This window comes from Mustela putorius, unplaced genomic scaffold (assembly GCF_011764305.1).
Source record: "Mustela putorius furo isolate JIRA1106 unplaced genomic scaffold, ASM1176430v1.1 tig00000174_pilon_pilon_pilon, whole genome shotgun sequence".
Classification (NCBI taxonomy): Eukaryota; Metazoa; Chordata; class Mammalia; order Carnivora; family Mustelidae; genus Mustela; species Mustela putorius.
The window spans coordinates 14,917,015-14,944,817 of NW_025421304.1; the positions used below are offsets into that span (position 1 = coordinate 14,917,015).

The 27,803-nt window shown below is 36.8% G+C and overlaps 1 protein-coding gene across 7 annotated transcripts in view; it reads right to left on the minus strand.

Moving 5' to 3' along the window:
• RPGRIP1L (RPGRIP1 like) overlaps positions 1–27,803 on the minus strand; it is a 135,817-nt gene that overhangs the window by 58,804 nt on the left and 49,210 nt on the right. For 6 of the 7 annotated variants that reach the window (XR_001178151.2, XR_001178150.2, XR_001178149.2 and 3 more), the window contains 7 exons: positions 27,340–27,491; positions 24,043–24,421; positions 20,670–20,860; positions 20,456–20,539; positions 15,830–15,931; positions 15,032–15,185; positions 13,953–14,026 (listed from right to left, as the gene is read on the minus strand). Coding sequence is in view for 2 of the 7 variants with exons in the window: in XM_004744191.3 (XP_004744248.1) it covers positions 13,953–14,026; positions 15,032–15,185; positions 15,830–15,931; positions 20,456–20,539; positions 20,670–20,860; positions 24,043–24,421; positions 27,340–27,491 (1,136 nt within the window). In the remaining 5 variants the exon portion in view is untranslated. Of the gene's footprint in view, positions 1–12,091; positions 12,178–13,952; positions 14,027–15,031; positions 15,186–15,829; positions 15,932–20,455; positions 20,540–20,669; positions 20,861–24,042; positions 24,422–27,339; positions 27,492–27,803 lie in introns of those variants that run through there. The other variant, XM_004744193.3, reaches the window with a different exon arrangement.

Here is a 27,803-nt window from a genome sequence, read left to right on the forward strand (position 1 = left end):
CATTCTTTCAAAAGACATTTTCTTTTATTATGTATTCTAAGACACTTTAACTAAAAACCCAAATCTGAATATTTCAATAAGGTTATTTTATTATTCAGTAGATTCATGGAAATTTTACTAGGATGACAGAGAAAATTCCACACCATTCTGTCTCCACTAATACAGGTACAAGGCTGCAGCTGGCAATATTACTAGGATTAGCATAGTATGATGAAATATTTAAAGGAAAATTTTTTCTAAAACCTAATAAATCAAATGACTGCCAAATGTCATTAAAGTGATGGTCTTTGACTTGAATATGCTTTTCATATTCAAATTTGAAAAGAAAGAGATGAAAGCCTGGAAAGGTTACTCGGTTTCAACTAATAACCTCAAGCCCTCTCCGTTCACGTGCATAAAAAATGAAGTTGGCTCCATTGTCTAACCTCACTTCAGAAAAGCCCTTTTCTGCTTGCCGAAGACTAACGTGGTAAAGAAAATATTTTAAGTGATATTATTTTTTCCTTAAAATGTATGGTTGTTGTCAAAATACCACACGTGAACACCCATTTTACATTTCGGCTTCAAATGCAGCACGATGCATAATTAAGCCTTTTACATGACTTGTAATTTGAAAAAACTCAGAATTGTTATAACAATAACTTCTTATAAAACATTCTTTTCATTTCTGCCCAAAAGAATTAAAGGAAATTAGCCATAAAAAGGCAAAAGAGGCATATACATGTTTATTTCTACATTGTGAAAAGAAGAATTTAAAGTTGTTTATCGTGGAACTCAATGAAGGGGCGAATGAACTTTTAAACAGCAGAGGAATCGAATTGATTTAACTGGTTATTTTATTCATAATATATTAAGTATATCATTCCTATATGAAAACTTGCATTTTTCTAAGATTGTATTTAGGTTGTTAAATAAGACTATATATAAAAATCTAATTCTAAATGAAAGTAGATTACAGCCGAAGAAACAAACCAAAACTTCAATACCAAACAAACCAAAAGAAAACCTACTGTATTATACAAATAAATAAAAGAGCTTTAAAATTCCTCACATGACATCACCTCCTTTCTTCTGGTCCAGTCTTTTGTTACTGTTTTCCACCCCACCCCTATCCTACCCCAACCTCATTACCTCTATCCTATGTCCTTCTACATTCTCTAATATTCCAAACAGAAGTTACCATTTCTTTGTTCTTTTTACACTGCATAAACCAACTTAAAATACATCAAAAAAGGGAGAAGTTCCAAATTATCCTAATTGTATGTATTTAGGGAAGCATGCTCTGAATAAAGAATTTTCCAAACCTGATATATTTTGGCTAACGGGCAAGCCAATTTATTTTTCAACATCGGAACAATTCTGGTGTGTTCTCGCCTCTGTGCATCGAAAGTTCAACTAGATTATATATTAAAATTTTGAAGATTAGGAAGCACTTCCAACCGTATAACTGACAACTCCAACTTAGTGACAGAAATGAACTCAAATTCTCTCCTTTCCCCCAAACTCCATTCATCCTCTGCAGCTTCCTATCCACCTGGTCACAGACAACCAGGAGACTGTGGGGCCACTTCTGCCATCCCCAGTTTTCATACCTACCACATCCTACAGATGACCCATTCCTGTTCATTTTACTTCTTAAATACCTCAACGATTCGTCAAATTATTGAAAGCTTATGATATTTCAACACTGTATCAGCTACTGGGGAGATAAAGACAAAACCGCATGTGGTTTCTTTCTGCAAAGTGGATCTAATTTCAGGGCTGGAAAAGAGGTGAGGCACTCTTGCCCTAATCCCTTGTCTGCGGCGGCAACTACTCTTCTTGTGGCTAAATTCTCCCTCTAAAAACAAATCAGGTATCACCTTTCTGCTTGAAAACGGATGAACCTTCACTCCAGCCATTTTCCTGGACCAGGGGTGTGCTGTTTATAGAGCTCAGGTTTCCTGTCGAAAATCTTCTCTATCCGACAAAATTCTGCTTATTTTAGGCCCTGGGCCACACATGCTGTCCTTTTATTTATTTATTTATTTATTTATTTATTTATTTATTTAAGATTTTATTTATTTATTTGACAGAGAGAGATTACAAGTAGGCAGAGAGGCAGGCAGAGAGAGAGAGAGGAGGAAGCAGGCTCCCCGCTGAGCAGAGAGCCCGATGCGGGACTCCATCCCAGGACCCTGAGATCATGACCTGAGCCGAAGGCAGCAGTTTAACCCACTGAGCCACCCAGGCGCCCCATGCTGTCCTTTTATGATGGCATCACAAATCTTCCAGAGCAGGCTGGTTCCCCCACTGGACCCTCACGGCACCCTCAGTCATATTATACTGCCTGGATTTTTTTACCCACCTGCCTCTCTCTGGAGACTGTGAGCTCCTGGAGGCCAGAGCTGTATTTTTATTACTCTTCTGCTGTTCCACATTTTATCTGGCACATAGTAGCCCTCAATAGTCAGTAAAAGATACAGAGTCAAGGGAGATTGAACATCTTTTATATATTCAGATTATCTTTTGTATGTTGCCAGAAATAGGTGAAGCGGCAATTATTAGTGTTTTCTCTTTGAACAAATATTTACTGTGTCTTCCCGGTTTTGGTAAGCTGGTGATGAATAACTATTGAAAAATATTCAGAAATCTTGCTGTTCTAGATTTAAGTTAAATAAGAGTATTTCAAAGACAGGTCAGTATTGTAGAACTGAGATGGCAGGTTACTATTATTTCAGCTTTTTTGTATGTTTGAAATTTTTCATAATAAAGCAATGAAAATAGTTCCTTTAGGAGCCTGGGAAGGGATAAGGATACTTGGATGACGAAGCAAAGCCTCTGCAGATAGATGCATAGTAATGTCTCTTCAGAATCACTAGAACATGACGGAGGCTCTTGGGCAGGACATTAATAGCCTTCACAATAGGAAGTTTGCCATACAGTCTAGGCTTTAGGCTTTTCCTGTTTCCTTTTTTTTTTTTTTTTGTAGAGAGAGCTTGCATGCAGGGTGTGGGGCCCCCGTGGGGGGAAAGAAAATCTCTTCACACTCCACACTGAGCGTGGAGGCCACCTCAGGCCTCCATTCCATGACCCTGAGATCATGACCTGAGCTGAAATGAAGAATCCGACACTTAATGGACTGAGCCACCCAGGCATCCCTCCTGTTTTCTGTATGTATGAGTGTTTGTTACTAAGTATGATGTTACTTTTTTTGTCTCCTTCACCAACTGCCCTATTAACTTCCCTAGTTAGAAAAGATGTTGATGTCGGCATATAAAAAGAACATTTAAAAATTCTGACTGTGGTGACAGAAGTAATAGAAATCACTCAAATATGAATTGCAAGCAACTTATTTTTAGTTGTCTGTATAGATGGACACTACATATTATATGATTGAATGATCTAGAAATGTGATGACAGCTACTATTACTCCCAGAGAAAAAAAAGTTACAGCTCTCATGATTTTGGCTCAACTCCACAATTGCTTCCTGATTGATGTTAATTCATTTTTAGGCCATATTTTTCTATAGTATTTACTTAAGCTTTTATTGGTATGTTTAAATTTTTTGTTTACTTAGAGGATCATGCTGAATTCTTCCGACATCAGAGCAGCTACACTGGAGCTGAACTATTAGCCTCCTAAAAATTAATTATACTTGACAGCCCTTAAACATAGTATTCCTTAACTGAGAATGGCCTATGAGAAAGGTTTTGCAACTTGTATCAGTCAGTCAGATTTAACTCTAACTCGGTTGAGATTACACGTGAGTTTTATTTCTCTACAGAATAAGCATTTCTGTAAAATTATAAAGTATAGAAAGTAATTTGGTATACTCAGGGACTCAACATCTTAAACAGAGGTTACCATTTTGCTGTATCTGACTCAAACTTTTTGTTGTTACTGAAGAAATAAAACATTTCAGATGCAGCTAAAGTCCCCACCTATTTCCTTCTTCTCCTTCCCCCAGAGGAAACCAGCATCCTGAAAGTGATGTGTATCACTCCCAATCATGCTGGTATGTTTCCTGCAACATATGTATATGTCCATTAACAGATAGTACTGCTTTCTGTTTTTACATTTCATATTAGTGATAGCCTCCTCTATTAATCATTCTGCAACTTCTGTTTTTTTACTCAATACGATATTTAGAAATTTGTGTTTATAATTAAAATCGAATTCAATCATACTTTATACAGAATTCCATTCATATTGCATACACAATCTATAGTCCAGTTTTTTTCTCTACTGATAAACAACTGAGTTGTTCACAATTTTTTGTTATGAACAGACAATGTCGCATTGTCCATCCCTTTGTTTTCCTGCGTATGTGAGTGATTCTCTTAGGAGAATTGCTAAGTGAGAGATATGAGAAATTCAAATTACTCCTCAAATGGTTACATGAATTTACATGAGTATTATATTTATCACCATAAAAATGTGTGTGGGGTGTGTGTGTGTGGGGGGTGTATGTGTGTAAATAAATAGAAACAAAGCCTACCTCTTAGGAGCCACCATAGGTAGAACTTGGTACTTTATAGTGAAATGACAGATACAAAATGGAAGTAGAAGGTGATGATCTATACCAGCTCTCTGGGAGAAATAAGAGTAAAGAGAAACTCACACTGTTCTGTTGAGATAACAATGTTTTTAATAAACAAAATAAAAAACCCCAGCTTTCATCTGTGGCAGTGACCTATCTTTTCTCATTGGTTCTGAGAACAATTGAACAATTACTATAAATATTGAAAACTTCAGAGGTGGAGAAAAAAAATGGTGCTAGGGTTTAGAGAGCTTATTTTTAGAATACTGTCATGGTCTCCCTCATACACCATGTAAATTGCTGCATCTATAAGGGTCAGCAAATTATAGAAGCTTGTTACCACATGTTCTAAAGCAATGGTTGGAATATTTTTTCCTGTCCTAATACACCTGAGGGATATGACACATTTCCATCATTAACTGTGGCTTACTATGGCAGTTCATGTGAAGGAAGGAGAGAATTTTAAAAATTACCCTCAATTTCAGGTGATTTTGATACGCCATCCCTTTTCCACCATCATTGAAAACAGATGTTATAGTACAGTGGTTCTCAATTTTGGCTGAACATTAGTATCACCGGGGGAGCTTTAAACGAAATTTGGATTTAGCTGATCCTAATGGAGCCGGGCCCTGGCATTTAAAAATGCTCTCTAGGTGATCCTAGTGTTCAGTCACAGTGAGAAGTACTGCTTTTCCCTCAAGTTGTTCGCAAACTCTAGCACAAGCCAGAATAACCTGAAAAGTTTGATTACAAACACACAGATTGCTGGGACCCAGTCTCTTGAGTTTCTGATTCATGAGGTCTGGGGTGGGGTCCAAGAATCTGCATCCTCACAAGTTCTCAGGTGATGCTGGTCTGGGGACCAAATTTTGAGAATCACTGCACTAAACCAAAAAAGATTCAACCTACATTTGTTGACCCTTTCTAAAATATTTATTAAAAGGCTTCTAAAGGGATGCCTGGGTGGTTCAGTTAGTTAAGTGTCTGCCTTTGGCTCAGGTCATGATCCCGGGGTCCTGGGATGGAGCCCCTCTGGCTCCCTGCTCAGTGGGGAGTCTGCATCTCTCTCTGCTCCTCCCCCTACGCGTGCCCTCTATCAAATAAATAAATCAACAAACAAGTAAATAAATAAATAAAATCTTTTAAAAAAACTTCTAAAATAATTAAATCATTCTTTAACGATTTTAGTATCGTTTAAATCGTTATTTAACATTTTAGTAGAATTAGCCTACACATTATTTACTTTCTAGAAGCGATCTACACTCATCATTAAAAATAATCCAACAATATAAATCCTAAAAAGTAAAGTAGAAAAGTTCCTTGTTTCCTCCCAACTCAGGGGTTGGCAGTTTTTTGCTGTAAAGGCTCAGACCGCCAATATTTTTTGCATTGCAGGCCATATGGTCTCTGTTACAAATATTTAGCTCTTGTAAAATGAGTACAGAACATAGACAATATGTATTTACATGTGATGGGTGTGGCTCTGTTCCAATAAAACTTTATTTACAAAAACAGGTAGAGGGATGTGTTTGACATGGGCCATAGTTTTCTGACCCCCACCCTGAGCCATGTCTCAGAAATACTGCTAATGGTGTTTGGATTATATACTTTTAGACATTTTCTTTGCTTACATAAACCTAAATGTTGTATCTGTATGCTCATGTAAAAGTACATATGTACATAGATACAAATATTTTCCCTCTTTTGCTTCTTTGTAATGGAATTATCAGTGAGGTATAATTTCTTAACCATCAGTTTGGCAAAGGTGTGATGTGGGAAAGCAGAAATTAATATCTATTGTTGCTTTAACCAGAAATGTTTGTATTAGAAAACACTGGTAGAAAACTAAGGGTCCACCAAAAGGGGTTTAAGTCAATATGGTAGAGCTGTGGGGTAGGAATATTATGGATGTGTTAAAAGAAATGGAGTATATTGCTATTGCAAAGATGTCCCTAGTATATTAGGAAGAGATAATTAAGTTGCAAAACATGAAAAAGAGTTTTGGAAGTAATTACTACCAGGAAGTAATTCAACATTTCTTGTTTTAACCTAAAATATATTTTGAAACTTATTCTATTAGCTTAAGCTTCCATATGTAAACTATTGGGAGGGAATTACTTTACCCACCGATAGGATATCATATTTGATTCTGAAGTGATTTAGTAATTTTTAATACGTGACTTCTAAAAGTAATGAGTTGCTTTACGCCATTTTGCCCTTCAAATCTTTAATACATATGTTGCTGAAGATCATTATTGCAATCGCCTGGGAATGCCAGCTCATATAGTTCAGGAGGACCTGCTTTCTAGGTGGAATTGTAATTTAGTCCAATTGAATATGACATTTTTACAAACTGCTATTAGTAGAAGCAGAGAGATGTAAATATGCCATGCACAGAAGAGTCCACTGCTCTTCCAGCGTGAGCTCCCATTCTCACCTGTGCACACACCTGAAGAAATCTGTAAGCTGATGGTTGTACATTTCATCGTGAAAATGGAAGGCTCCATGGTTTAAGTGATAAAACTAGAAATACTCTGCAAGAAGGTTTGTTAATTCTTTTTTTTAATGCCATGGCAGATGCAAATTTTTGGTTTTGATGTCTATTTTAAGGACCTAAAACAAGGCTTTTAATCAATGTATTATACATCAAATTGATACTGTTAACTTCTGATTATTCAAATTAATAAAATATTCATAGAAAAATGTCCAAAGTTTTACATTTTTCAGGCTCCTCCCCTCCCCCCCTTAATTATCATGCCTAGAAGCTTTTCAGTAAAAGCAGCAGTCATCAGGCTGACGGAATCTGACAGGCCAGCAAGGCCCAATTACACTGGTGCTCTGTGGCACTTTGATGTCCTGGAAACGAAGAGAGATAGGGGCAAATTGGGTAGCACATTATGTTAATGACTTGATTTAATCCAGCCACTAAACTTTATGTAGCCTGTTAAAAAAGATGCTAACACTAATTATGCCACTTTGGAAAGAAAAGGAGGGGACAAGCATTTCACTCTGACAAAGCGAAGCTCATAAATGTTGTAAATGAAATGAAACAAAATGAAGTAATCTATGATTAATTATACATCACAGACATGAAGAAAAGAGGAAGAACCAAGTAATATGTCTAAGTCCTGGGAAATCTGTTAGATTCCTTCTAAGGATCAACGTTTCTAAGAGATAACTGGAGCTGTGAGATTCTGAATCATGAAAAAAAGAAACTGTGTGATCTTAAATTGCTTACGCAGTTAGCAGGTAATTCAGATTCACAGTGTAACTGGCATAAATGATACTTATCTGGGACACTACTTCTAGTCTCACTTTTGTGACATTATAGGGTAGAGGCAATTAAAAAAAATCTATCAAGTGGGGATAACCACAGAGTAGCGTTCTCTAATTACTTTTTAATTAGTCTCTGTGCCTCTAATCTATTCTTTACATTATTGATAGCATGCTCTTTTAAAATGCGATTCAAGAGTGTAAACTCCCTAAGAGCAAGAGGATTATTTCCCTTCTTCACTGTCTAGAATAAAGCTTGGAACACAGCAAATGCTAAGTATTGGTTTAATTAGTGAGTGATCTTCATCCTCCCTTAAAAGCCCTCATTGGCTGCCCATAGAACTTCAGGATAGACTTTAACCTTCTCAGATGATACACAGAGGCCTTAATGGTCAGGACGTGCCCATCTTTTCAGCATCTTCTCCTGAGCCTCCACAGGTGTGCCATAACGTAGAAAACCACTGAAACCATCTGAAAACCACTGATTTCCAGAAAGAGCCATGATCCACACTCTCCCTAATTCTTAAATTGTTCCTTTGACCTGTAATGATCCCACCATGACTCTTACTAATTCCTAATCACCTTAAACACTTGGCTCAAACTTCACTGACTTTAGGAAGTCTTTCTTGATGAGGGTCCCTCACGTTGTTAGGTACCTGCTTGAAAGTTCCCACAGCACCCTGTGCCTTCCATTCTCCTCGTGCTAACCACTGTGCACTCATTGTGTTTCCTCTGTAGACTGTGACCTCTCTGAAGCCAGGGACTGCTTCTTTTATGACACATAGCAGATGCTAATGAACGCAGGACTGTGAAAATTAAAGGACATATTCTATAGGATGTGCTAATTTAGCACATGAGAGCCATTCAGTATTACCTTCCTTCTGATAAAAGCCATGTATCACTGTCCTAAGATTTCAACCTGAAGCAGTTCTTGAGAAAGAGGTAAAGAAAGAAACTAATGAGCCAGAAGGATTTTTAAGCTTAAAAAAGGTTTTACGCTAACAACACCCTGACGAAAGTTAACATCCTCAACAGACAATGATGACATCCTGTTCCTCCTGACATAATGGCCTGGAAAGGACATAGCCCTGCCTTTGTCGTATTCCCACCAAAACACATAGCTGAATCTAATATGAGGAAACATCACATTAATCCAAACTGAAGGATAGTCTACAATATAAATGGCCTGGATTCTGAAAAAATGTTAATCTGAAAGAACCAACATAAAGAAAGATTGCAACCATCATTATGGATTACAGAGGCTAATGAGACAGGAAAGTTAAACACAGCGTGCAATCTGGATTGGATCCTGGACCAGATTAATCAAAGGCTATAAATTATACTACTGGAACATTTGGCAAAATTTTAATGGGAACTGTAGATTAAATAATGGTATTATATTATTATTCTGAAGTATTTAAGAGTAAACGAACCTGACTTCTGCAACACTGAAATGATTCATTATAATTATGTATGCAAGAATGTGTATATATACGTATGTAGGTGCACATATACAAATATAGGAGAGACAACAGAAATGATAAACAATGTAGCAAAATGTTAACAGTTGATGGATATGGGTGAAGTATATTTAGGAGTTCCTTGTACTACTTTTGGGATTTTTAAAGAAAAATGTTCTGTGACTCATACTGAATGACTATTAAAGTAGCACATAGAAAAACTAGTATAATCACTATAAAATACTTTATTTCATGAGTATGATGACCTCTTGAGGTTTGTTCCTATGTTTACAGATTAAACTATTTTATTCTATTTTGTAAATAATTTAAAAAAATTTTTTTTAAAAGATTTTATTTATTTATTTGATAGAGATCAAAAGTAGACAGAGAGACAGGCAGAGAGAGAGAGAGAGTTAAGCAGGCTCCCTGCTGAGCAGAGAGCCTGATGCGGAACTCTATCCCAGGACTCTGAGATCATGACCTGAGCTGAAGGCATTGGCTTAACCCATTGAGCCACCCAGGTGCCCCTCTATTTGGTAAATAATTTAACACAATTAAATATCACCTATTAATATAAAATACTGGTTAGTACTTTCTACTAAAAGTAAAATTTTTAAAAACAAGGGTTACTGAGGCATAAAGCATTGCATACAGCAGTTGCCTCCTTTAAATGGTATTCACACATTGGAGAAAGCATCTTAAACCATTATAATAAATCACATTTGGAATGGTAGTCAAGACTGTAGCAGGCTGTAGCGAAGTAACACAAATTACTTTCCCAGGAATAATAAGAAAAAAAGCCAGTTTATTCTAAGGAAAAAATAGATGCGTACATTAGAATTAGTTGGATATTGTAGAGGAGTAGTTCTTTCTTTCACTAAACTTCCTTGTTAAATCGAAGTTCCTTATTCTGTCTTAGTCAAGGGCGTTGAACAATTCCGCTGAGATGCTAGCAATGCTGCCAATACACACGGTTCCCCTGAATGACGGATTTCTCAGCCTCAGCACTATTGACATTTTGGGCCAGATAGTTCTTTGCTGTGAGTCCTGTGCATTGTAGCTTGTTGAGCAGCAACCTTAACCTTAACCCCTACCTATTACATGCTAATAGCAGTCCCACCCAGTGTGACAATCCAGAATGCCTTCAGATTCTGCCAAATGTCCCCTGGGGGATAAAATACCCCTCCCCCCAGTTAAAAATTGTTTGGTCTAAGGTGCTATAATTTAGGTAACATTTTCCCACACTTTGAAAGTTACTTTTGAATGATGAATACAATGTTTAGAAAATAAAATGAACTATTACAATTTCTCCCTAGTATCTATTAGATAAAATCCAAAATGTTTGGCTTTCAGCATTATATCTAAACTCTTCTATCCTCTTATATAAAAAAGCTGCTTGGGGCGCCTGGATGGCTCAGTGGGTTAAAGCCTCTGCCTTCGGCTCAGGTCATGATCCCAAGGTCCTGGGATCAAGCCCCACAATGGGCTCTCTGCTCAGTAGGGAAACTGCTTCCTCCTCTCTCTCTCTGCCTGCCTCTCTGTCTACTTGTGATCTCTGTCAAATAAATAAATAAAATCTTAAAAAAAAAAAAGGCTGCTCTAGTTAGCGTATTCTTGACTTCTGAAACACATATGCATCCCTGCACATGATTTTCTCTCTGCTGCCATATATCCACATCTTTGAGATGTCACAGTTAAAGCAGAACACTCCTTACTGTGTGACTGGCCATAGCCAAATAGGTCAAGTGTATACAACGGATAAAGATGGATCCAACCTAGAGGCTAGGCATGGTTAATTAGATTTTTCTCCTCCGGGGTGGGCATGTTTGCATCGTTATCTTTGGTAATAAAAAAAAGAAAGCAGGGCAAGTCAGCTTAAACTTAGGAAAAATAGACAGGAAGCCCACAAGAGGGCAGGTGGGCCAGCTCTGGGCATACCTTCCATAAAGTCTACTAAAGAGTTACTTCAAATTTCTCCTTCCTCTGAACTTTCTTACTTAGTGGGAAGATTACCAGTAAGTCACTTTCTCGCTCAAGACCTCAGTTTATTCATTTGAAAGATGAGAAAGCAGGCAAGAAAACAGCTGAGTATTCTTTACTTCAAATATCTATTACATTAATTATTGGTACTGTCACCTGACATTGTTTTATATTGTAATTTAATAGCCAAATAACTACTTGACTTTTCATGAACACATCTTCCCAATTAATGTAGATGTCCTCAGAGGGCAGGACCAGAATACTATATGTACTTCCTTAGGAGAAGTGTTGACAAACTGCAGACACTGAATCCCTGGGAATCACTGTGTTATGACAAGAGGCATGAGTGCTGTTTGTACTTTGACTAGATAAATACATCCCTTACTGCCTGCCTTCTTAAACCCCAGGCCTGATTCAGTATCTCATTTCTCATTCTAATGTTCAAAAGGCTAAATCATATAGGTATCCAAAAATTCTGATGAAGTAGGCAAAGTGTTTCATAAGAACTATTGATAAGTGAGAAAGAAATGTCTGATTCAAACATGTAGTCTTACTACTCTTGATGTAATGAACGGAGGGCTCTTAATAAAATAACGTGATAGTTAAATTTTTTAAAGATTGATTGACTGATCTGAAAGACACACACACAGAGAGAGAGAGAGAGAGAGAGAGAGAGAGTGCTGCGTATGAGCAGGGGGAGGGGCAGAGAGAGAGGGAAAGGGGAAGCAGACTTCCGTCTGAGCATGGAGCCCAACGTGGAGCTTGATTTGATCTTACAACCCTGAGATCATAATCTGAGCTGAATCCAAGAGTTGGATGTTCAATCGACTGAGCTACCCAGGGAACCCTTGATAGTTAATTTTACCTGTCAACTTGACTGGACCACCAGATTTTCAGACCGTTGATCAAACATTACTCCAGGTGTGTCCATCTGGCTGTTCCTGGATAAGATTAACATTTGAAGTGGTAGACTGAGGGAAGCAGACTGCCCTCCCCAAGGTGGATGGGTCACCCTCCAATCAGTTGGAAGACTGACTAGAACAAAAGTGGTGAGAAATCCTCCACCTGATGGCATTCAGAAGCAACACTGGTCTTTTCCTGACTCTGAACTTGAACTGAAACACTGGCTCTTCTTAGGTCTCCAGTCTGCCTGCTTTCTAGCTGGAACTTATGCCATTGGTACTCCTAATTTTAAGGTCTTCAGACTCAGATTGGAACTACACCATTGACTTTCCTGGGTCTCTAACTTGCTGAATACAGTTCCTGGGACTTCTCAGTCTCTATAACCACGTGAGTCAATTCCTTATAATAAATCTTTTTATATGTACATATTTGTACGTATATATCCTATTTGTTCGGTTTTCCTGAAAAACCCGAATACAAATGGCTAAGGAGCTAAATCCCACACAAAGGACTCATTTTCCCTTTGAGTCCCATTATCAAAAGTTTCTAATAGAGACCAGAGAATTACTATTCATTAGTTTGATAAATAATTTAACAATTTCAGGTTTGATGAAGCAAAAAAGCTAAACTGAACTAAATGCTATAATTAGAAGTCTTCAGGCAACCATATTCAAGATTCTTTCCTTGATTTACTGATTTTGAACAATAAAGATCCATATATCAGGATGCCATGGATCAGGTGATATTATAATTAATAATGATAATAAAACTTTGGACAGATGAACTGTTTTGCTTGTACTTATCATTCTTTTGTTTGTATTTCGGTTTGTTCTGCAGAGAGGTTAAGCTAAGAATTTTAAGAGTTGAAAAAATTATTCCAATTTTTACCCATAAAACAGAAATTCTGAAAAAGGAATACAATTAATCATTTCAGGAAAATTAATGTAGATGAATAGAAAAAGCTAAGGCCTTTTTACTTCACTTACATTTACTTTAGAATAACTACCCCCCCCCTTAAAAAAAAAGCTCTGGTAAGTAGTATACTTCTCATATAAAGTATAATTTTGTTTTCAAAACTTCCATTTGCATACTGCTTTTCAACAACGTGCTACAAAACAAGTATACCTATACAAGATTAATTACCTTCTATGAAGGTTTACTGTTTTGGTGGAAATGAAATAACTTTAATAGTTTATCAGTGGACATATTTTAGCATATGAATGAATTCACACTTGAAAGTATTAATGTTTTAAATGCAATATCCCATTTTGAATTCTTAAAGCTCAGATTGCATTCTTTCTTAAAAAGATTTAATTTATTTATTTGAGAGGGAGAAAGAGCATGAGCAGGGGGAGGAGCAGAGGGAGAGGGACAAGCGGACTCCCTGCTGAGTGGGAAGTCTGACGAGGGGCTAGCTTCTAGGACCCTAAGACTGTGACCTGAGCAAAAGTCAGATGCTTAACCTACTAAACCACCTAGGCACCCTCAGACTGGATTTAACACATCTTTGTACAATCATTCTGAAAAGGAGTCAGGGAAGTCAACTGGTTTTAGCAAGTAACTGTTAATGCTGCTGTTGATAGGTATTCTTAACATGTAAGCAAAAATAATACAAGTTACGACCCATTACATAATGAAACTACATATAAATTTTCTTTTTGTACTAGATGATTACATGGGTAGGATTGTGAGGATACATAAAATTTTCCCAGAAATATTTTTGCCTTCAGATTTTCATACAGGAAGATTGATACACTATGAATGAACAGCAGCTTTATTTTGCAACATTTCTAGCTGGCATCAAGCTACTGACCTGTTTGATATTCTTGGAGATAGGACCTGGAATAATACACTCGTCGCTGTCAGATGCAGATCTCTCTTCCTCATCTGTTAAGAAATAAGATTTTAGTGGCTCAAGTCTGTTAAACCAATTATATTTATACCTTGAGAAATGGAGCAATTTGTTACAAGCATTTGTTATAAGGATAACCTTAAAAGGACAATATGATAATCATGTCTAGACGTTTCTCAGCAGGAAAGATATTTATTTTTACATTATAATTTAGAAAAGATAAAAAATGACTGAAAATTCCAAGTTTAGTTTTAGTAGAAACAAAGATAATAAAAATATAGCTTGCTCTGAAATTCAAAAATAGTCTTTTTAAAGAGGAGGACAGAGTAATGGGTATTTTCTAACAGCCTAATAAATTATATTGTGCAATCAAGTTATTCTTACTATTTAGAAACATTTAAAAAATTTTGTAGTTTTATTGTGGCAAAATTGCCATAGAATAAACTGCACATATTTAAAGAGCAAAATTTGATATTTTGACATATGTATAATTCTGTGAAATCATCACAATTAAGATTGTGAACCCATCCGTTGTCACCCCACAAGTTTCCTTATGCCCCCTGTAATCTGCTCTTTCTCTCTATCTTCCTGTTCCCATTTACCTTCCCCTAGGTACCACCTAAATGCTTTGTCACTGTAGTCACCTCTTTTAGATATTATATAAATTAAATCTTGTCAAGAGTTGTCTTGTCTGAGTTCTTAGTTTTAATTTTTTAAAAGTTAATTTCTCTAGAATAATCCAGATGATAGTATAAAACCCAAAGAGAACATAAAGCCACTGAAAACATCAACTGGGACCTTGGTAGCAGCAAGACTTGAATTCCACTGTGGCATGGCAGGTTGAGATAAGAAGGTGTGCGACAATTCTGCCAGCCCGTAGCTGACTACACAGAACCGTGTCCTGTCATTTCGGTCAAGAAACAGGTACCACAAAGTAGATCCCCTACTATGTGAAGATGTCCTAGGAGGCATGCTCTAACAGATTAAAGAAAACACAGAATTAAGTAAATAATGGTAATAAGAAAGGAAAAAAAAATCACCTTCTGGTTCCAATTCCTCAGTTATTTCTGTTTCATCTTCAGAAGAAGTCCAGCTTCGATCTGCTAGCTGACCCTCAGACAGGAAAGACACATCATCATCTTTTCCTTGCTGTATTTTCTCTTTTACCTTAGCTCCACCGCTTTCTTGAGAAACCTGAAGAAATGCAAGCATACCAATAACACTGGCGCTTTGATCACATGTGTTGCACTTGCTGAAGCACCTGACTCAGAAAGCCTGTAAGCCCGAGACTTAAATATACGAATATGTAAGTGATTCATTAGAAAAACCGTCACTAACATTGCACAGACAAATGATATTAGGCAGATAAATGAAAATATTATTATAAGCCAAGAATGAAAAATACATTAATATAAAAATGAATTTTACATTATTACCCTAATTCACATATCTATTTATTAGTTGCTAATATCAGCATAATTGCAACACTGATCATAGTTTTGATCTTTCTGTTCCCAGGAAGTTCTACATAAAAATAGGATCGATTTTATGAGTTCTTGATCCATTTTATTTATTTATTAAAAGATTTTATTTATTTATTTGACAGACAAAGATCACAAGTAGGCAGAGAGGCAGGCAGAGAGAGAGAGGGGGAAGCAGGCTCCCTGCCGAGGAGAGAGCCTGGCGTGGGGCTGGATCCCAGGACCCTGAGATCATGACCTGAGCCGAAGGCAGAGGCTACCACTGAGCCACCCAGGTGCCCCTTTGATCCATTTCAGTACAAAGTCTTTTAAGAATGAAATCAAACCTTTCAAAATAATTTTAATACAAATACATACCTCAGGACCATGTGAAAGAGTTGGCATGTCAGTTTCTATTTCTGGCGTATGCTCAACTTCTGATGAAACTTCCTTCACATCTTCAGGAGGAGTAGTTATCTCCTTTTATTGATGTAAAAACATGCAGATATGTTATTTTGTATTTACTATTAAATTCCATATATATAAGGGAGTAAATACAGTAGTTATGCATATGACCCTAAATTTAGTTAGGGTATTTCAGTAAAATGGCTGATAGTCATCAGGGTATTTATATATGTAATTAAAGAATTACAAACATCATTCATTGAAGCATTGTTTATAATTGCAAAAAAAGTGAGAACAATGCAAATATCCAACAGAATAGGATTAAATGAAATATGTTATATCCAAATACTTGAGTTCTTTGCAACCATGAAAAAAATGATAACGTAGATCTGTACTTCCGCACACTGAAGAGAATATCCAATATACTATTGAGTAAAAAATGTAGTTTTTTACATATAGTTGTATACTGTTTTGTTAACAAACATGCAAGCAAACAACATGTATGCTCCCATGGGAATAAGTATGGAAGGAAATTCACTAAAATTCTATTGCTGATATATAGATTTGGGGAAATTTAATTTCATATTTTAAAAAAGATTTTATTTATTTATTTCACAGAGAGAGATCACAAGTAGGCAGAGAGAGAGAGGAGGAAGCAGGCTCCCTGCCAAGCAGAGAGCCCGATGGGGCGCTCCATTCCAGGACCCTGAGATCATGACTTGAGCTGAAGGCAGAGGCTTAACCCACTGAGCCACCCAGGACCCTAATTTAATTTTTAATTTCTTTTTTGCTTATTTGTATTTTCTAGTATTTCTATGATGATTATATATTACTCATGTAATTAAAAAATTACATATGCGAGGATATATACTTTCTATGATCAACATTATTTTTTAACTCTATCAAATATCAATTTAGAGTCAAGTATTTTCCAGGATTCATAAACTGATGTTTATTTTTAAAATATTAGCTTATCATTTTTGCTACTTTATTTATTATTGAAGATTTTATTTATTTATTTATTTGAGAGAGAGAAAATGAGAGAGAGAGCATGAGAGGGGAGAGGTCAGAAGGAGAAGCAGATGGCCTACCAAGCAGGGAGCCCAATGTGCAGCTTGATCCTAGGACTCCAGGATCATGACCTGAGCCAAAGGCAGTTGCTTAACCAACTGAGCCACCCAGGTGCTCCCATTTTTGCTACTTTAAAGATTTTTATTTATTTATTTATTTCATAGACAGAGATCAAGTAGACAGAGAGGAAGGCAAAGAGAGAGAGAGGAGGAAGCAGGCTCCCTGCTGAGCAGAGAGCCCAACTCGGGGCTCGATCCCAGGATCCTCAGACCATGACCCAAGCTGAAGGCAGAGGCTTTAACCCACCGAGTCACCCAGGCACCCCCACTTTTGCTACTTTATTTTATTTTATTTTTTTTTTAAAGATTTTATTTATTTATCAGAGAGAGAGAGGGGGAGAGAGCGAGCACAGGCAGACAGAATGGCAGGCAGAGGCAGAGGGAGAAGCAGGCTCCCTGCTGAGCAAGGAGCCCGATGTGGGACTCGATCCCAGGACGCCGGGATCATGACCTGAGCCGAAGGCAGCTGCTTAACCAACTGAGACACCCAGGCATCCCCACTTTTGCTACTTTAAAAGTAAATATGTCCAATAGAGAAATGGGAATGACAAACCAAAACCAGAAGAAATTAATACAAATCCATATTTTCATTACCCAATGATAATATCCATTAGTAACAGATTTCTTTAAAATTTTTCACCTTTTTCTTTATAATTAATTATTATTTATTTATTTCTTATTTTTAAAAATATTTTGTTTACTTATTATTCCCTGCAGAGCAGAGAGCCCAATGCGGGGCTTGATCCCAGGACCCTGAGATCATAACCTGAGACGAAGGCAGAGGCTTAACACTGAGCCACCCGGGCACCCCTATAATTAATTTTAAAAAATGATTTATTTATTTATTTGATGGACAGAGATCACAAGTAGGCAGAGAGGCAGGCAGAGAGAGAGGAGGAAGCAGGCTCCCTGATGAGCAGATACCTGGCTTGATACCAGGACCCTGGGATCATGACCCAAGCCGAAGGCAGAGGCTTTAGCCCACTGAGCCACCCAGGTGCCCCTATAATTAATTTTTTAAAATAATTCTTTCTTTCAAGTTGATTTTAAAAATTTATTTATTTATTTGAGAGGGAGAGAGAGACAGTGAGTGACGGGAGGGACAGAGGGAGAGGGAGGGAGAGAATCCCAAACAGACTCCGTAGTAAGTGCAATCCCTTGAGATCATAACCTGAGTTGAAATCATGAGTCAAGATATTCAATCGACTGAGCCACCCAGGTGCCCCTTTCGGATTCATTTTTAATGCAAATAAAAAACTTTTTGGTTAATAGTGGTAATTATATTATAAATACAATGTATCTTGTTACATTTAAAAAACCTTAGTATTATGTCATAAAATTTTCTCCTGATATAAACTTTTGGGTAAACATCATTTTTAATACAATCTAATATTAAAATGAATGCATGTATCATAATTTAATGAACCATTTTCCTGGTGTTGGACATTTAACTAATTCACCATTTTCAGTTACTGTGATGACTAACATTGCAATAAACATCTCCATGTATGTCTTTTCTGTATTTACGATCATTTATGTAAGAATCCAGTTACTTATGTTCAAATTCCAGATCTAATATTTTGCCCTTGAGCAAGTTACTTAAGCTCTGCACGTATTACTTTCCTGATCTATTTCTTTTTTTAAAAGATTTTTATTTGAGAGAGAGAGAGCAAGTAGGGGAGGGGTAGAAAGAGAAGGAGAGAATCTCAAGCAGACTCTGCCCTTAGTGCACACCTCACAGCGGGCTCCATCTCACAACCCATGAGACCATAACTGGAGGCAAAAATCGTGAGTTGGATGCTTACAAGAGTGAGCCACGCAGACACCGCTTACTTTCCTGATCTTTAAATGGGAATAATTCTAGTATGATTATAAGACTGTTCTTAGGATTAAATCGGTTTGTGGACAGAAAGCATCTGGTTCAGTGTCTGACATTAATGAGCACACAATAAGTGTTTGTTATTAAACAGGGCCTGAATAATAATTATTGAATTCATGTATTTAGTACATATATACTAACTGCACTGTATATGCCAGGTATTATCTTCAGCTCTGAGAAGAAAAAATGTTCTTATTTTTTAAAGATTTTATTTGAGAGAAAGAGCATGGCAGAGATAGAGGGAGGGAGGGAGAGATCACATGTGGGGTGGAGGGGCAGTGCAAGAGGGGAAACAGCTTCCCCACTGAGCTGGGAGCCCTACGTGTGGGGCTCAGTCCTAGAAATGAGATCATGACCTGAGCTGAAGACAGACACTTAATGGACTAAGCCACCTAGGCACCTGAGAAAAGATATTTTGATCTGGGTGGTGTTTACACAGGTGTGTACATAGGTAAAAATTCATTGAGCTGGGTACTTGAGTTTTGTGTCCTTTAACTATTTAGGAGTTACACCTCAATTACAAATAAAATGTTTTTATTTTTTTTTTAAAGTCCAAAAGAGATGATGGTGACTTGAGTGGTGACAGTGGAGATGATGTGAATACAGGATATATTTTGAAAGTATAGCTGACAGGTTTTGTGGATAAACTGGAAGCAGGGTGTGAAAAAGAGAATGACAAAGGGAAGCCTTTACAATGCACTGATTATGCAGCTGGATGAATGGTTGGTCATTTATGGAGAATGGGAAACAATGGAAGAAACATTTTGGAAGAGGGCTGAGAAGTCACATTTGGTTTTTGACATGTTAAGTTTAGATTCCTATTACACATACAGTACATATGAAATAAGCAGGAAGAAAATAAATCTGGAATTTGACAGTGAGATCAAGACCAAAGATTATAAATATGAGAGTCACCACCTCTAGTTGTTTAAAACTATGAGATTGGCGAAGACCTCTGAATGGAAATATAGAGTGAGATGAGGGGTAGGTCTGCAGTGAAACTGCTGAGGCACCTCTACATTGAGAGATTTGGTCTAGGACAGGGAGAAGAATCACTGGTAAAGCTGGAGAGAAACTGGAAAGGCATGGTGTCCCAGACGCCCAGTGAAGAGGGAGCAAGTATTCCACTGTGTCGAATGTTACTGGGAGATAAAGATGGGAACTGAGGATTGACTACTGGACATGGCAAAGTCAAAGTCATTGCGACCTTAGCAAGAATGGTTTTAATGAGGATGAATTTTGATTAGACTGAGTTCAAGAAACGGTGTGAAGAAAGGGCAACAGAATTAAGACTTTCTGAAGAGGTTTCTCCCTGCACTGCCGGCCACCTACCCCCCCAAAAAAATAGAAGCAGAGGATTAGGGCTGTAGCTGGAGTTACAAATGGAGTCAAAGGAGGGTTTAGATCAAAGAGTAAGAAGAGTTAACATTTATACCCAGTGCCAAATTGCGAAGCTAACATTTAAAGGAAAAAGTATTTTATTCACTTGTTTCCTTTGAAATCAGGTAGAGTATACTACGCCTACATCGTTTATTCAAAATACTTGGTATGAGAGGAAAAAAATCGGTATTTTCAGTGTTTACTACTTACAGAACTCTGCTGTGGTGTGATATCCACAAAAGACACTTTCTTATCTACAGGTGTTAAACGCTGTCTTGGTTTAGGTGTTGGTGCCTAAGATAAATCAATATGTCAAACTGAGTATGATGAACATATACTTAGATAAGACTTCAGCTATTTTTTCTTTCTTTTCTAAATACTATTTCTTAAGTTCTATAGGAAATTCAAAATCAGTGTTACTCACAACAACTAATGGGCTAACAGAGGATGTTGAAGGTACTCTTTGATCAACTTCTGACTCTTCTTTGCGTATAAAATTTCCCAAGTCTTTAGTTGTTATAGATCCACTTGGTGGAAGGTAAGCAAATTTCCATTTCAATATAACATGGATGGTTCCTGCAGGATGCTTTTTATGATCTGTTAACTCAAATATTCCTGTCAAGTTACAAAATAATTTTAATTAATGCTAGAGTGAAGTTTTATTACCATAAGGATGAAAGAACAAAGAGAACTACCACAGCTTTAAAAATAACTTTAGCTTTTACTCGCACCTCAAATGGCTTAGAGAATAAAGACAAAATCATCTATGATAGGTTCATCTCTGAAGCAGACTGCTTTCAGAAATTAAGTCCTCAGTGATGACAATGCTGATTCCAAGGTGAGAAAATTAACTTATAAATATTTTAATTCACTGATATTAAATTCAGAGATTATTCAGAATTCTTAACCTTCCTCTAAGACATTATCTGGGTTAGAGCTAAGTACCAACCTCCTTTTGCCTTAAATATTCTCAGAAAAGACTTGTCTCTTTAGAAAAATATATTAAAAGTTCACAATTTCAAATAATTTATATATGTAAGTAATTACCACGTAATTTTATCAAGATTTTAAATATATTTTACTGGGATTTGTTAAGTTACTCCAAATTAACACTAGCACAACAAAAAAATGTCCAGAAAATAAACTGTCCAAAACGGTAATAAAAAGTATCACCTAGCTGTAACTGTAATAAAGAGTCACAGATTTTAGTCATTGCACTAAATTTTTAAAAAAGATTTTATTTATTTATTTGAGAAAGAGAGAGAGAGAGAGAGAGAGAGGAGACAGCAAGCATGAGTGGGGTGAGGAAGCCCGATGCAGGGCTTGATCCTAGGACTCTGGGATCACGACCTGAGTTGAAAGCAGATGCTTAACCAACTGAGCCACCCAGGTGGCCCTGCACTGAATTTTTCAGTACGAAAAATTCCAGACTAGAAAAAACAAACCTGTATTAAGTATAACTCTTGTTTAGGAGTAGTATCCTTTACTTGGTCCTCAAGTGTTTGATACATTTTTTAATGGCCGGCTGGGAAAGAAATAACAACTCTAGACTTTAGAACAAAAGAATATAGATGGCATAGAAGGTGATAAACTTCTATTACAGGCACAGGTGGGACTTCTAGAATGGCTGAGTGAAGAGCTCAGTAAATCCTTTCTACAAAAAGAAGAACTTGATAAAACTGGACAAAATGATTGAAAAAAACCCTATTACTTAAGTGTTCTGGAAATTGAACAAAGGTGTACAATGAATTGAGAACATTTATTGATAAGAATCTACAGAAACTCAGTAACAATAGTAAGAGTCAGAACAGACTCTAATAAGCTACTTCCCTGGCTGAACAGGAGAACTGTAGACTGTCTGAACTTTGAAAACTCTTTACCCAACACATACACTAATCCACAGACAAAGTGGGGAAGCCTATCAGCTCAAGGTATTTAAGTACAATATTTGACCAATCAATGACCACTAAACAATGCTGACTCAAGCTTAAAATTAAATAAATAAAAACTTAGCAGAGACATCAGTGGGAACAGTGAGAGGAAGATACAGAATTAGTTCAGGCAAGTCGTCAAGCAAAAGCAGTAAGAGAACCACCCTGAGGAGTAGGGGACAGTTGAAATTTAGAGCTGCTATAATAAAGTATCCTAAATGTCCAGTTTTAAACAACAAAAAATCATGGTGCTTGTGGAAAATCAGGAATGTATGCCGTATACATAGGAAAAAGGTCGTCAATTGACACCTTGTGGGGGTGCCTCAATGTTACACTTAGCAGACAAAAACCTCAGAACAGCTATTATAAATATGTTCAAAAATTAAAATGATATTTAAAGAATTAAAGGAAAATGTGATGACAATGATTTATAAAAAAGAATATAATAAAGAGAAATTTTATAAAAAAGAACTAAAAAAATTTCTGGAGTTGAAATTATAATTACTAAAATGAAAAAAATCAGTAGAGGTTCTCAATACGAGATTTGAGATGGCAGGAAAAAAATCAGTGATCTTGAATACTGACCAATAGAGATTATCCAATATGCAGAGAAAAAAAAATAAAGAAAAATGAATAGCGCCTCAGATAACTGTGGGATACCATTAAACACAAATGTACAAGTAATTGGGAGTCTAAGAGGGAAGAAAGGGCAGAAAAAAAATTTAAGAAATAACAGCAGAAAACGCTCCAAATAACAGCACCCTGTGCATAAAGAAGCTCAACAAATTCTAAGTAGGATAAGCACAGTGGGATCCACATCATACACATCATAGTCTGTTTAAAGCCATACATACATACATACACATACTAAAAAGAAAATCTTTAAGGTACTACCAAGTACAGGGGAACCATAATAATATTAACATCTGATTTCTTATTAGAAACAATGCCGGCCAGAAATTAGTCATCTGATACACCCAGAGTACAAATGAAAAAAATAACTGATGACTAAGAATATTATACCCAGCAAGACTATCCTTTAAAAAATAAAAGCAAAATAGACATTCTTAGATAATAATTGGGAGAATTCACTACCAGCAGACCTGAGTTATAAGACATATTAAAGGAAGTTCTTCAGGTTGTAAGGAAATTTAGTCAAATTTAGTAAAATAGTTGTAAGGAAATTTAGTTGTAAGGAAATTTAGTCAAATTTCTTAACTCATTTAAAAGACAACCACATAAAACTATACTAGTAAAATTATATTGTTGAACTTACATAAGTATAAAATATTTATGATAATAATAGCACAAAGGAGAGAGGGGCAATGGAGTTATATTGGAGTATGGAAATAACACCAGATAGTAACTCAAATCCATAGGAGGAAATAAAGAAAACCAGAAATGAAGGGGGGAGGGGATGAAAGGAGGGGAAGGAAAACGCGAAATGGTAAACACATAAGTTAATGTGAAATTCTCCTATAATTACAGATATTCTCCTTTCTCCTGACTTCTTTAAAAGATAAATAGTTATAGATTGCAATAATGATTACACTGTGTTATTGGGTTTATCACATATATAGGCATTTTTTATATAGATATATGATAATAATAGCACAAAGGAGAGGGGCGGAAATGGAATTATATTGGGGCAGACTTTCTATATTTTGATGGAGTTGTTAGCAATAATTTTAGACTGGTAAGACACATATCGTAATCTGTAGAACTACTAAGAAAATAACCAGGAAAAAAACTGTAGGCCCAACGTTTAAGATTATCTGAGAATATTAGAAAGGTTAGGCATATCCACAATTGAAGTATAACTTAGGTTTGTTTTTACAACTTCATAGATTCAAGAAATATGCTTACCTGAGATACATCTGTCATGTGCCAATGAAATCAGAGGCACATTGACTTTTCCTATATATATATTCTCTTGAGTATCACTATCATCAAACACATAAAAACTCAGAGACTCTGACTTAAGGTACCGATCCAAATCCATATTCATCGGCACTGGGAAACACATATGATCATCAAACTGTGGATCATTGCTACTGGGAATGATGGCTGTATCGTGGTCTGCAAAATCAAAAAACTTGTACACAACATATGGGTGTGGCTGAAGGTGGTTTGCTCGGGACTTCAAGTGGCTGCAACATCTGACTGTAATATGAAGTTCATTTAAGTTGCCATCTGTGGAATCAGTAGAACTGGGCTGAGAAGTTTTGGGTGCTGGCTGACTTGACTGGAAAAAAATACATAGTTATATTATAGTAATAACACATTGAAAAGATAAATAGCAGCTGCCAAACCCCAAACAAAATAATCTAGTGTGAACAAAAAGCTGGATATTTACACTTCATAGTGAATTTCTCAGTAAAAAACCAGATTCTTAGTCAAAACTAGTATTCCCTAGAAATGTGTGAACAGGTGATCTTAAGCTATTAGTGATAAATATAGATGACTGAGCTTACATGTAGAGACTGTTGTTAAAACCAAGAATTGTTATGGTCTAATTTTATTTAATAACTAATGAGTAATGTGAACAGATGGATCCAAAGACAAATGTCCTCTAGGTCACAATTTTATTAAGAGCTGATTCCTTAAGCATTCCAGCTATTGTGATCCTATCTCACTCTTACGTAAGAATCCAGTGAATTTGGGGCACCTGGGTGGCTCAATGGGTTAAGCCGCTACCTTAGGCTCAGGTCATGATCTCAGGGTCCTGGGATCGAGTCCCACATCGGGCTCTCTGCTCAGCGGGGAGCCTGCTTCCCTCTCTCTCTCTTTCTCTGCCTGCTTCTCTGTCTACTTGTAATCTCTCTCTGTCAAATAAATAAATAAAATCTTAAAAAAAAAAAAAAAAGAATCCAGTGAATTTGATGGAGTCCACCCAGAGAAATTATTTCATTATATTTGGGCTGGTCCTCCTCTTCAACCAATGGTGTTTGGGAAAGCAGATATTTGAGTCGAGATTATCCAGCATACTGAAGTTCAACTACTATGAGAACAGGAGACCATGGTCAGAGATAAACACCAGAGGGCATAAAAAGTTAGGATTGAGAGGACATTTCAGAAGAAAGATGTGTGAAAGGAATGATTAGGCAGAGCTGGATGATACTCCATGGCCCCTTATGAAACTGTTGTTAGGTAGCCAGTGCGTAAGTATTTTAACAAACATCTGTACTAATTGTGAAGCCCACCATAGCTGATGACCTGGACAAAGAAATGTTAGTGTTCGAGGGCCTTGTTTAGTTTAGCATTGGACCATTCTCTACTTTCCACAAAGCGGGGCTCCTCTTCAACTGCCTTTCTGAATCTGGAACCTCTGACTCCAGCAAGTTTACTGGAGAAGGCAAAATAGAACCAAACTCATCATGGCCTCAGCAGAGACATCTGGTGGTGTGGTGAGGAGAAACCGGAGAAGGGGATCCCAGTACTGCTATCCCAGGGATGGTTTGTATTCAGCTACAGAACTTTGAGTGCAATGATTTAAGAAGTACCTCCTCTGTTTCTCACTTCAAATCTACCCACAAAAGCTGGAATTCGAATAATTGACTCACCCAAGCCAGAAAATGGGAGTCTAAAAACAATGAAACTACAAAACTAAATAAATAACCTGGTCCAATTTTTTTTAAAAGATTTTATTTATTTGAGAGAAAGAGCATGAGAGGGGAGAAAGTTAGAGGGAGAAGGAGACTCCCCACAGAGCTGGGAGCCCAATGTGGGACTTGATCCTGGGACTCCAGGATCATAACCTGAGCTGAAGGTAGTCACTTAACCAACTGAGTCTCCCAGGCACCCTAACCTGGTCTACTTTTAATTCTCTTTTCCATTACAGCATTTCCCAATGTATGTTCTGAAGAATACTAGTCCAGAAAGATGATCTCGGGGAAACAGGTGTCATTCTTTCGTAAGTTGGGGAATTAATGTTATATTAATTCTTTAATTGAAAATTATGGAAACTAATTCCACCTAGCAAACACAACAAAAAGAGACTTTAACGTTAGTCCATGAATTGTATAGAATTGTATAGCAGAAATGCGGGTGGGCCTTAGGAAGGTAAGAGGACTGGAAAACTGCCAGAATTTACACTTGATCTAGTGCCCATTTTTCTCTGGATGCTTGCTCATTGTTCTTTCTCTCCAGACCCATTTTCTTTCCTTTGCGGGTTAACATGGTAGAAGATGGCTGCCCTACAGCTCCCAATTTCACATGTTCAAAGCAGGGAAAATCTTGCTTTCCCTTGAAAAAAGAATCCGATTGGCTTAACTGGGGTCAGGTGGACACTCCCGAATCAGAAGCCATAACTGAGTAGTGAGTGGCAGTGGACAGGACCACTGGGCATAAATCTGGCCTCTGGCGGGGCCAGCCCCATGAACTGGGAGCGACAGGGGTCCAAACGAAAAAAGATAATTATGACTTGAGCAGACATTCCAATATGTTTCAACTATATTTTATCCCTTTGTTACTCAATTCACGTGCATACTTTAAGCTTTCCTCTTGGGATTCTTGTTATACATGACGAGTCAAGGACCCTATTTCACTTGGCTCACTTTAGTGCTTTCTGCATTCACTGGATCATGGAATTCTTTTGGAAGTATGGCCATTAAGACTACATGAAACACAGCTTGGGCAATGCTGCTCTGAGGAATTATGTTTAAACTTGCAGCTCAGGATACTGCAATTTTCAAAAGTGCCCTGGGTAGCTCAAGGAGTTCCTTTGTAGTGATAGAACAACTCTGGGTCTTCCTTGTGGTGGCAGTTACATGAATATATACAGGTGGTAAAATTGCATAGGACACACACACACACACACACGAGTGTATGTAAAAACTGATAAAATACAAATAAGGTCTGTAATCTAGTTAAAGGTATTGTACTAACGTCAGTTTCCTGGTTTTGATAATGTATTGCATTATCAAATATGTATGTTTCCATATGTAAGATGTTACAATTGGGAGAAGCTGGGTGAAGGGTACATAGATCTTCTCTGTACAGTTCTTGTACTTCCTGTAAATCTATAATTCTTTCAAAATAAAAAGTTAAAAAGAGTCACTTGATGGCTGTGAAAGAAAATGATTTTGGTTTAAAGCATAACATAAAAAGACATATTATAAAATTTCTGTATCATAAATATGTCTTAAAGTCCAACCAGCTCACCCATTGCATTTGCTCTGGCCCCTTATAATTTGATGTTATATATCCCAAAGCCTTTGCTCGTTCTCGATAAAGTCGAATTGCTTGATCCATGGGAATCCTTAATCTGAACCAGTATTCCACTGTGCCAAAATTTGGGATGTCTCCTTTAGTTCCTACAAACCAATGCATAACTCACTGTTAAAGTTTTATACTGAGTAAAATAATATATGACTTGCACAAATGATGTGTGATTGGCAAAGAACAGAGCTGAAGAAAATCAAGTTACTTCTGCAAGTATGAGTTTCATTATATGTTAAGTATTATTAAAGAGCTATGTCAGATTATGTTTGAGATATTCCAACTTATGCTATTGCAATCCTAAAATATAAAGAAAAAAACTAAACACTGTATTAAATACCGCACAGATTCTTTTTGATGCTATAGTAGCTTGTTTTTAATAAGTTGTACTCAATGTAGACTGACAG